The sequence below is a fragment of the Etheostoma spectabile genome, chromosome 4, assembly GCF_008692095.1.
Source record: "Etheostoma spectabile isolate EspeVRDwgs_2016 chromosome 4, UIUC_Espe_1.0, whole genome shotgun sequence".
NCBI lineage: Eukaryota > Metazoa > Chordata > Actinopteri > Perciformes > Percidae > Etheostoma > Etheostoma spectabile.
The window spans coordinates 16,791,230-16,803,475 of NC_045736.1; the positions used below are offsets into that span (position 1 = coordinate 16,791,230).

The following is a 12,246-nucleotide window of genomic DNA, read 5'->3' on the forward strand; positions in this document are numbered from 1 at the left end:
TTTTGTCTGTGTACATCAGTGGTGTTTCGACCCTGATGACAAAAGCTGTCGACACTGTGTGGAGCTGGACTTGAGATCTGTGGTTTTTAAATGTGTATGGTTATATTTGCTCCGGTAAGTTTCATTTCTCTAGTCTTGCAATTTCTTCTTCTTTGGTTACAGTGATTTCTGTCTCTTTCACTGCACATTACCTTGTATGAACTACAACATCAAGTGTGATTTTGATGTTGTGATTGGGTGATTGATGAAATATCTGTCAGGTTTAGAAACAGTGCTGTTTTCACATACTAAGAAATCTATTCAAAGTAGTGAACACAGAGTAAATTTCTCATTCTTAATATGAATATTTTGCATAACAACTGTAAAGATACCATGAGCAAGAGACTTACATCTTTAAATTGAATCTGTACTGTACTGCTGTGGGCACCCTCCAGTGCACAGTAGGCATCTCCGTTAGTTGTCTTCCGACCTTTAAATTATTCAGGTTTTGTTTTCAAACCAATTATAAATCTCAATAATCAGACCAGTAGGGTAATTTATTAATGTGAAGTATGCAGTAAGCTGCACTCCCAGACCTGATACTGGATCAATGAAATCTATAAAATATCAACCGATGCTGATCCTTTTCTATTTTTGTTTGTTTTCCTAGATTTTTGCCATCTGTGCTTTTGCAACATGTGGAGGATACTATGGTCATCTCCAGGTTAAAGTGGACTGTTCCAACAGGAGGCAGAGTAACCTCAGCATCGACATTGATTTTGGTTATCCTTTCAGGTAAGTAGTTGTTTGTGCTTTCCTTTGCATACGTCCTTTGATCTCCTTAGGTAATTCACTTATAAAGACAAAAATCAAAATTTTGATTATATCACATTCAGTTGAATCATTTAATCTTTGACAATTTTTACAAGTTTTGATTTGTATAATTTTAAAATGTGAATTAACAGACTAATTGACAAAGAGTGAAGATTTTACTGGACACCCAAAACGAGGCTTTCAGACTAAGCAGACATTACCAGGCTTCCTTCTTAACTAAAGGTGGGCTTTTTGTGATGTTACAGCTCCTTGGCACTTTATCACAGCTGGATGTAGCTGCTTAGTGATCCATTGATAAGCTGGTGAGCAACAGAAACTGGTATCTTTCTTTGTCCCTGTTTCATTTTGATTCCTGCCAACCTGACAGGACTCAGGGTCACCTGGGACTTTGTGCTAAATAAACACTGAGACGTTTGAAGGACAAGTAAAGAATGACTCTATTTTTCATCCGTAGTGCTATTTTAAGTGAAAGGACTTTAAACAGAGTTAAAATAGATCATCATTGAGTTTCAGTGTGCACATTGGAAGAAACAAAAACTAATCACCCATGAGTTAAATAAAATTACAGTTGGATTATACTCATCAGCTCCATACAAAAAGTCAAGCGAAAATGAAATGGTAATGAGTTGAATTTCATAACAGTAAAAATAAAGACATTGTTTAACTGAACGACTTCTTGGAGAGCAACTGGCCACCATATACATTTCATTTGGATGAGGAATGGTGTGGTGTGTCTGTGGATGTGAACACTCGTCTTATGGTGCAGCAGTGCAGCAATGTGGTCGACTACTTCAAACCCTGTGCGTCAGAGTCTGTGTCTGTGATGGCCAAGCTGAACTGTTAATTAGTCGTCTCATTAACAGCTCAGCTGACTTCACACTGGTGTTGAAGTGTTAGTTCAGTGGTATCCACTCTTGTGTATAAATGGACCAGTAAACAACACTGATCCCAACAGAATTAGAATTTTTAGAGTTTTTTCGAAATGTTATGCTATATACATTTTGAGTACCTGGGATGCAAATATCTATGTGGTGTGTGTGTGTGTGTGTGTGTGTGTGTGTGTGTGTGTGTGTGTGATTGATAACAAAATGTGTTAATGTGTGTTTGTGTGCGTGTGCGTGTTTGTGTGCGTGTGCGTGTGTGTGTGTGTGTGTGTGTGGTGTGTGTGTGTGTGTGTGTGTGTGTGTGTGTGTGTGTGTGTGTGATTGATAACGAAATTTAGATGCGTCTAAATACTGCACATGCCTGGCAATGTCCCTTCATTTTATAACAATGATAAAAGCAGCATAGTCAAACATTGCTTACCTTTCAGCTAAAGAATGGGCTTTGCCACATAATTTTTTTACATTTCAACAGGAATTACTTTGTTTGCAGCTGTATGCAGCTTGCTTGCTTTCATTATTTGGATGCTAAGCATGCAAATGGAAAAACTGCACCAAACCACTAATTTTTGTGGTCAATTATTTATTGTGCATTTATTTAAAGCAGATAAAAACTGTGCCCCATTCAAAGCCGTGATGACTGAACCCTCCCCATACCTATGATTAAGTCAATATTTTCACTTTGACACAGTAACTGAACTCACTTAGGTCATACAGAAAGTATTTACATGACTCCAAGCACCATATGTCCAAGGAGTTTATCATTTATTGAAAAAAAAAAAGTAAAATCAAATATAAATGTATTTATTCAGAGGGAGATTGTTGGCAGCAGTTGCAATACAAAGTAGTTAATATTGCAAAAATAAATAAATAAATACACAATGCCAAAAAAGCTCCCCACAAATATAAAAACAAATATTTAAAAAATGTAATATATGGACTGTAAAACCCTGCCAATGAATGTCATAATTAATCCTCGTTTGGAAACTGTTTCATATTCCAGATGCTACAATATGCTTCCTTTTGTCACAGAGAAAGGCCAAGTTGCAGCACTGCTTTTTTACACTCTTCTGTGTATCTATGGTTTTTGAGGTTGAACCATCTTACCATACCATCACCTTACATTTCCGTTTCTGTCTTGTAGACTAAAAGAAGTGCATTTTAAGGCTCCCTTGTGTGAGACAAAGACCGAAGAGATCCTTTTCCTGGACGGCGACTTTTCCTCAGCTGCTCAGTTTTTCCTGACTGTTGGTGTTTTTGCATTCCTGTACTCTTTGCTGGCAACCATCGTCTATGTCTTTTACCAGAACAAGTACTTGAAAAACAACAGAGGCCCGCTTGTGGTCAGTGAGTTTATACCTTCAACAAACATTCCTCCAAGCCTCTAATGTCCACACCTGAACTAGTTACAATACAGTGTGATAACGTTTGTGTTTGTATGAGATAAAACACACCAAACTGACTATTTTTCCATTCTACTCTTTTGTCCTGAGCAGGATTTTGTCGTTACGGTCATCTTCTCCTTAATGTGGCTGGTCAGCAGTTGCTGTTGGGCCAAAACTCTTTCTGATATCAAGACGGTCACAAACCCAACACAGGTGCTTTTGCTCATCTCAGCTTGCAGAGCTCAGCAGAATAAATGTATGGCCACCCAGGAGCCTCTCTGGTCACAACTTAATACATCTGCAGTAAGTGTTCGCTCGACAAATAAAGCACTGAAACCCAAACTGAATAAAGCAAGCCATTCACACTCGTCCCTTCTTCTTTCTCCAGGTTTTTGGTTTTGTAAACGTCATCCTCTGGGTTGGAAATATTTGGTTTGTCTTCAAAGAAACAGGCTGGTACAAGACAGGTCAAAGATATCCAACCAGGACTGCTTCTTCAAAACGCAGCAGTGAAATGCGACAGCGGCTGTACAGTGAGAGCAGCTTTGAACAGCCGGAGGAAGGTTTTGGTCCTCAACCTTCCAGACAAGACAGTTTTAATCAGCAGGTCAACAGACAAGGTAGCTTCAACCAGTCACAAGTAAGCCTAAGCTTACCGCACGCATATCTTGGCAAACCAGTAACTTATGACAGGGACAGTAAAGTGTCTTCTCAAGGGCCAATTATATTTGTCAACAAGATGTAATGTTAATCCTGGTATAGACCGAATCCCCGTGACGTTGCGCCAACAAAACAAACCCTTCCGGGTAGACAAGTTGATTTGCTTTATAATAACCATCACTAAGAAATGGTAAATTAAGCTAAAGGAATAATTATTTTACTGTTAAGAAATAATGAAATTACAATTAATAATGTTTACTAATTACAAGTAATGCTGTCATTTACGTTCTTTTAAGTTGATTGTTGATTACATATTAAGTATGTGTTAATGATCACCAACTGATCTGTAAACCTTTAATTAATAAACATTATTTGGATTGTTATCATAAAGTTGCATGAGAAGATTACAATACCTTATCATTGAATGAATGTTACTTGAAGCTTCCTACCAGTAATCATTGTGAGCAACATCATTGGCAACTTTACAATGGTCATCCAAATAATGTGTATAGATGGTTTACAAAACAAATGTTAACCATTAACAAAGTATTAACTATCTATTAGGGCTGTCAATAGATTACAATATTTAATGGCAATTAACTGCTTGATTGATTAGTTAACTTGCAATTAATCTCAAATGTATCACACTCTAAAAGTACTTTGAAAGGAGTGGACAAATATGGTTGCTTTATGCAAATGTTTATTATTATTGCAATCCAAAAACAATTCACAAATACTGTCTAAACTGTTTCTCCAGAAAAATCTCAAAGGTACTGTGTGTTCAAAAATATGCTGAAAGCATAATATGGCAAACTCAAGCCCATCAAGCAACAACAGAAGGGCATATTGACCTGAATGTAGCATTACTTGGTAATACTAACACAATGTAGTGTCCCACTACACTTGTTAAGGCTTCTACTAAGTGGGATAGTTAATAAATAAATAAATAAAGTGTCCACGTAATAGTGGGGAGTAGAACTCAGCTTATATGGCACAGTTGAAGCTATAGCTTAGACTTTAATTTCTTTGGATAAAACAGTTAAGTTATGCTTCTATATCTTAGTTCTTCTATTGTGTTCAACAACACTGGCATGTGAGACTTGATGTACTCCGGTAGTAACTCAATTCACACTGACAGTTAATGCAGGATGAGAAAAATATAAATAATGTTGCCTGCTTGACTAGTCTTTAGTAGCTGTGTTTCTTTGTTCTACAAGTCCAGGTTAGCTGATCATTTGATGATATCATTTAATACAGTGACATTTCACCCCCGTTGACTGACTGCTACATTTTAGGTCTTTAGGTTTCTTTAGTTTTTGGCCCAACAGGTAAATTAGGCCTCCAACCTAACGTTAGTGAAAGTAACAAATAAAAGTACAAACATGCATTTTAAATTAATGAAATTATAGTATATCCAGTTGTTCCTCGCCACTGTTTGCACAGCACCGTTAAATTGTGCATACAGGACACAGGTTCTCTTCCCGGAAGTTATTGTAAACAAACATTGTGATTGGTTCTATAATGCTGTGGGGTTTTTTGCTCGTTTTTGCTCATTCGACAGTGATTGGTTCAAGGATCAGAGGCGTACCTAATCAAGCTGGCCCGGCATACGTTTGAATCTCAGATTTTAGGGAAGTGCACATGCATCTTCCCCTTCAGATGATGAATGTGAAAACACCTCTCTGGTAATAAACTTCAAACAGAACCAAAGTCAGTGTATGTCAGTACGGTCAGGGTAAAAAATGTAAGGGGACCTAAACACAAGAAAAACACTTTTTTTGGTAAAGGGGGGCTTTAAAATGAAATGAAAACACTGATGTACTGATCAGTGATTTATTTGACAAATATGGCGTTCATAATGGGATATAATGTTTTATTATAATGACTTGGAGTTGAGAAATTCCCTGATGACACAAGTTGTACCTTGTTGACTTTTGGCAATAATCAAGCATTGCTGTGGGCCTTTGTAAATAATAAAAATAACAAAATTATTAAAATAATGAGATGGAAAATATATGGCTCCCCTTTGGAGAACCTTATATGGTTAATTATACTCCACCACAGCTTTGCCAGCAGACATTATGTTCGAGCCATTAATGAGGACATGAATCATAACAAGGACAAAAGGACAAAAATCATTACACGCCAGTATTCAAATTTAACAATTACACTGACTCAATGGAAAACATAATATTCACATATTCGCAAAAAATTACATAAAGCTGAGGAGTACTCATCTTCTTGGATGTGCCAACGGAGGCAGCCTGAAAAAGAGCCCACAATCTGACTGCAAACTTTAGCTCAAACAGCTTAATATTAACTTATGTAGATTGCATTTGCAATAAGGTGATGAAAAGTACTGTTTGTACTTGGTCTACAGGTATACACGGGCAAAATGACCTGTGGTGGTGTAAATTAGTCCTGTCATTAACTACATGGTAGATATTAATGGTTTAACATGCTAATAGTTGTTTTTTGTTTTAGCTTAGAAATATTTCCATGTGTCTTTGTAGGAATTCTATACTTATTATACCCAATTGTGGATTGTTTTTAACATTTTTCATAATATGTATTTCTTTTTAATTCCAAATTTTAAAAAAGCCCAGTAATTAAGCATCACGGTAGGATTTGCATGGCGTTGAACTAATTTCACGCATGTTAAGATACATGTTTTATTTATTTTTCACCTGTATATGGAAAACCCTTTTCTTTTTTTCTTTTTGTTTTGTCTAAAGAAAATTATACATTTTGCCCTATGTTACATTTGATGGAAAACATGTGCAGTATTAGTATCAGTTATATATCTATGAATACTTAATGTTTAATAGCAACATTTATTTCCTTCGACATTTCTGATGCATTCCAAAAAAAAATTATATTGAATGAGGCACTCTAGTGTTTTTGTTTTTTTCTGATGTTTTTAGGAATATTGATTTCAAATGGATGGAGTACTGTTTAAGGCGACCTTTGAATATTTCATTATTTTTAAATTGTTCTGTTTATTTAAATTTTTTTATTATACTTGTGTTAAAGCTGAAGAATTATCTTCTAAATGAATATGTAACACATTAAACAAACAATAATGCATAATTTGTATGTGGAACATGTTGAAGTGCACCTTTATTGTCACAGTCCTCTGCACTATACTGATCGTTTAATAATTTCACAAAAGAAATAATGTATAACTTCTTCATAACAGAGTTCAAAAAGTGTGCAGTAACTGGAATTTGTGTGTTATGTGCTGATGAATATATTAAGCGTATAAGTTTATGTCAGGCACTACATTTAGTTTGTTGTTTTACTTTTTAAAAAACATTGTTGCTCTACATGCCTTTTCAGTGACACTCTGGTTTCAGTAATTGATGTCAAAGTTAACATATCAACTGTGGAGCTGTCGTGGTTTTTCTCATTTGGTGTCTGTCAGCCTCTTTATTTCCATGGAAAAGAGAATGGAGCAGATGAGAATGAAAGTGAGGAAAGCTGAAAAAGAAATGTGGCAAACCGACAAAGGGAATAATTAAAGAGTATTGACTTTTATGGAGACACCTTTATAGACATTAAAGCAGGTTTCATACTGTGTATCAGGATAATCTCAACTGTAAAGACTGAAGGGATAGTCCCTAAAGTTTAAATTAGTTAAAACAGTAAACACAATTCTAACCAATTCCTAAAACCTCTTACCACTCTGGTACAGCCTGTAGAGTTTAAACTGTGTTGATGACAAAGAGTTGGGTTTTAATTTGTGGGTTAGTGAATCTCATCAGTAAAGTATAAGTACTGCTATTAAATTAAAGAGGTCACAGAATGTGAATTAATGAGCTTATGTCAATCATTTGACTGAGTAGTGGATACAAATCATTTCTTTATTTAGGTAAATTATTTATGGAAAAAAGTCAGCAGGTTCCAACTACACACATTTCTCACTGAATAAAAACTGTGTTTATGACCCATGGTGGTGATCTGTCATAAACATTCTATTCATCATCAATTTAAAGGGGCACTCCACCAATTTAACACATTAAGGTACTCACCATGAGGAGTAATGTTCTTTTTCTCTCTTTTTTTTGATGGTCCTTGTCGACTGTCCGAACATGTACAGATTATAAAGCCCTTTGACAAAGGAAATATGATTTGGAGCTTTACATATTTTACTTACTTTTTACTTTACAAAAGTTAAAAAAAAAAAGATTAAATGTAAAAAAAACATATTCTCAACATTACCTGCTATGATAGCTGATAGTTGTATAATTTTCTCAATCTGCAATAATCAGACTAATATTCTTCTCTGCTTTTGTTCATTTTTCATCAAGGCTTGAAATGTAATGCCTGGCACTAGAACTAGTATATTGTTAAATATTGTTGCTAAATAGTCAGCCAGTTCAGTTATTTGTCATTACATAAAGGAGAACATCTAATGGCACACATCTAATAAATGTCAAGGATAACACCATGAAACCCCAACACTTATTTCCCTCCAGCCATAATTTGACATTCTTCATAAAATGTCCCCAACAACCAAAATAAGGATTTTGACAATAACAATATAATTATTTTTAATATGTTAATATAATTGAGTTCATAAATTATCTTATCAACAAGGTTATCATGGAAGTTTCCGTTGCTTGCCTCACCCAGCAGAGTTAGTATCTTCCTCCAAGCCTCCTCACAGTAAACATTAGCCTGGAAATATATCCAGTGCAATCCTACATTTGTTATTAAGGCCTCTGTATGCAGCTCCTCCTATCTTATCTGAGCAATTAATAAAAACAGAGCCGATGCTTGTCTCAGCCGGTCCCTTTAACAGAGACGCTAAACACATGCAGGTGTCCAGGGCAGGCTCTTTGAAGAAAATTACAGTGTATGTGCCAACAGCATAACAATTAGGGTCAGGTTATCGGCAGGAAATAAAGGGCTACATCATGAGATAGATTGCCTATCGGGTAGGGAAGAAGGGTGTAATTACATGTAATTAATCCCCCTGTGAGCTGTAACATTTTATAGACTGGTGTGTAACATTTATCCTTGGTTATGTCTGTATTTCCCACCAGCAGAGCATGAAGCAGCAGTGGCTTTCGTTTACAAATGTGCCTCATCACATCGCACACTGTAATGATTTAAAGACATGTTTCACTTCTTTGTAGACATCTGGAGGTGGCATCAACTGCCTGCATCATCTGAATGCTCTCCAAGAGCCAAGAGAGGATCCAACTTGTTTAAAACAATTTATTTTTTTAAAAAGGGATAAGCTTTGGTTTTTCACTATACACCATAGTTCACTCTAGTGCATACATTATGTGGGAAAATACTTAATGCTTAAATGATGAAATCACATGCAGGTTCCTATGCTCTGCAGATGTCAGGGTTAATGTATTGACGTTGAACTCAAAGGGGTGGTATGGCACCAGAAATGTAGAAGTCTTTGCAGGGTTCACACAGCGAATATGACATGATTAACAGTGTTAACCATGCCTTTCTACCTGGACAACTGACATTTTTTCAACTAAATTGTCACCAACTGAACAGCCTCCCTTTTGCACTTGTTCTGCGTCCTTGCTCATTTCATGGCTCATCTCCTGGTAATATTAACTGAAATTGCACTGGACATCTAGTTTATTAAGTTCTGTTCATCTAAATGTGTCATATTTTCAAGGATTTCTTACTCAGATGATCATGTAGGCCTACTCAACTTTGAAAGAAATGTAAAATCAGAGCTATATCCAAAGACACTGATTCCAACAGGTTCACATGGCCTATAACACACAAATCCTTACCTGAAGATTTTTTGTGAGGCAAACCGTCTGGCGTGTCAGGTTGTGTTCTTATGGTCACTTATGAGGATTCACAAAAGATTGTAATAAGGGATTAGAGTGGGATATTGTGATTTGGCGCCAGGGCCAGAGTGGGACACTTTTTCAGCCCTGGAGTGTTCTGTCTTAGACCGGCTCACTTTACTTCACAACTAACTTTAGTAAAATAATGTGATTCAAACCTCAGTATATAAGTCAGCATTAGCGCATAATTCTTTATAGCCTAGTAATTCAGTGTATTTTTGTAAGATTTCACCATTTCCAATTCAGTGTGAATGCAGTTAGTGTTGCTGTACTATGTAGATTCACTAGAAGGTGTTAACACCTGTACGATTACACAAATATACAATATCAGTAATATATTGTGGTCGACCGTGTCGAATGCAGCACTGAGATCAAGTAATACTAGGACTGAAATTTTGCCTCCATCTGTGTTTAAGTGGATGTCATTAAAGACATTAACAAGAGCCATCTTAGTGCTGTGCTGTGTTCAAAAACCCGACTGGAAGGCATTAACACTGTTGTTTAGTGACAAGAAAAGGTTGAGGGTTTTATTTAAACGTTTTTTTCAATGATTTTACATAAAAATGAAAGGTTTGATATCTGGCTATAGTTGCTCATTAGTGAAGTGTCTAGATCAGGGGTCTTCAACAGGGGTTCCGCGACCCCTAGGGGGTCCGCGGAGGTACTGCATGGGGGTCGCGAAAGTTTTGGTTGATTAGACTTTTTTTTTATATTCCCTCCCCCCCTGCAATTTTTTCCACTTATTGAAATGTCTTTAAATACACATTAACATGAATTCAACACACTGTAGTAAACAGATAAATGGAGGCAGAAGATGTCTTTCAGTCATCAATGCACACATTCACAGCACACAGGAGCTCTTTCAAGCTGGGCAGCGTTTCATTCACAATGAATATATGAACCTGTGTATTATTTGAGTATCTTAGTATTGAATGCACAATAACAAGGTACATTTACACATGGCACTATAGGACCAGTTTGATATAACACAATTTTATACAATATATATAATTAGGGGGTCCCCGCTCCATCTCGCCATCAGTTTGGGGGTCCTTGGCCTGGAAAACGTTGAAGACCCCTGGTCTAGATTGTTCTTTGATGACTGCAGTTTTCAGGGCCTGTGGGAAGATACCTGAAAGAAGAGACGTGTTTACAATTTGTTGCTGGTCACCAGAGGGATTCCACCTTCATGCTTGGCCGCCTGAGGGGGGGTATTGCCTTCCCCCTCCTGCTCGGCCGCCTGAGGGGCTCTACCTTCGCCCACCTGTTCGGCCATCTGAGAGGTTTTGCACTCGCCGTCTGAGGGATTCTGCCTTTTTTTTTGGCTGCCTGAGGGATTCCGTGTTCGCCAACCTGCTCATTCTCCAGAAGGGTCCGGTTTTCGCTGTCTTGCTTGGCCACCAGAGGGGTTCCACCTTAACTGCTGTCTGCAGTTGTGGACCCCATGCCTAGCAGGCAGCAGCTTTTCGATCCCAGAGCCCCGCTGTCCCAAGTTCCCACTGTACTCAGCCCTGTTTGACTCTTGTTCCTCCTTTGCCCCTCCAGGGTTGACTTTTGTTTGATCTGCAGTTGTTATGTCCTCAGTAATGACTATGTAGAAACAGGCTGTAACCTACCACCACACTGGAGCCAGGACAGCTGCACTTCAAGAATACAAGAGCTATTGTGCATGTTCATAGGTAACAAACAACAGTGGGCTCTTGAACTTTTGAGCTGCTCTGCTCTCCTGGCTCCACCGTGGTGTCAGGTTACAGCCTGTTTCTACGTAGTCATTAAATATTATAATATTAATAATATAAATATATAAGAAGTAATGGTATTTTTTTGGTAACCCAGTGACTCCAAATTGATTGTACACTGGACACATCTAGCATAGACCTCTTCATATTACTGTAGATTTTAGTGATTTGATTTCATAGAAATATTTTTAATGGGAGATTTGAGTTTTTCTTGGCTAGTTTTCATGTAATGAGATGAATTGACTACAAGTTAAAACCAAAAAATATTTTCACTTACAATATGTTTGAAAGCTACACGGCTCATTTCTAATCTAAAACTTTCTCAGAAATTAACATAGTGATTAATTAGATGGCAAAAATTGTAAAAGTTGGTCTTTCTATGTACCGGACACCTGACCCTTGTTGAATGCCGAAATGAATGTTGGGATATGGGTGCTGCCAAGTTCATTCAAGTTACCAAGGGGGTAAGCCGGGCTTGACAAAGCTTACCTCCTATGGAGCCATTTTGATGCTGTTAGCATCCCATTGACTGCTATTCAGTTTGGCGCCACTTTGACAGCGAATAACTTTACATCTGAAGTGTTTAAAGACTCTATTTATCCATTGATTATTTATAAAGAAACATGACAATGTATGAAAGGCTCCATTACCTTGTAGCTCACGTTATGGCAAGCGTTTTTGTAAAAATGACAATTGTGTCATAACCACGCGACCTACTGTCGAATAGTAGAGCGATACCAAACAGTACAGGATTAACCCGCAGGCAGTTACATTAGTTGTTTAGGTTTAATTACTAATGTTAACTAGCATTTTAGATAGCTATAATTAGCCTGTGCCTATGTTATCTCCTTACATATACCTACACTCTCCGTCTCTGCAAGATTCCGAATGATTGACATTTCTCTTGGTACAGCTACCAGAAGACTTACAACTTTCA

The 12,246-nt window shown here is 37.1% G+C and overlaps 1 protein-coding gene across 1 annotated transcript; it reads left to right on the top strand.

The window, feature by feature from the left end:
• Nucleotides 1-7,685, top strand: synprb (synaptoporin b). Its single transcript, XM_032513789.1, has 5 exons — nucleotides 1-114; nucleotides 650-774; nucleotides 2,839-3,037; nucleotides 3,191-3,382; nucleotides 3,468-7,685. The coding sequence occupies exons 1-5, from the start codon at nucleotides 91-93 to the stop codon at nucleotides 3,822-3,824; spliced, it is 897 nt and encodes a 298-aa protein (XP_032369680.1). The 5' UTR covers nucleotides 1-90; the 3' UTR covers nucleotides 3,825-7,685.
• The last annotated feature ends 4,561 nt before the right edge of the window (nucleotides 7,686-12,246 follow it).

Bases quoted from the DNA above. Each gene is read 5' to 3' on its own strand.
- synprb (XM_032513789.1), top strand. From the start codon at position 91: ATGTGTATGGTTATATTTGCTCCG. The intron at 775-2,838 runs GTAAGTAGTTGT...TCTGTCTTGTAG, and splicing joins GATTTTGGTTATCCTTTCAG to ACTAAAAGAAGTGCATTTTA. The intron at 3,383-3,467 runs GTAAGTGTTCGC...TTCTTTCTCCAG, and splicing joins CACAACTTAATACATCTGCA to GTTTTTGGTTTTGTAAACGT.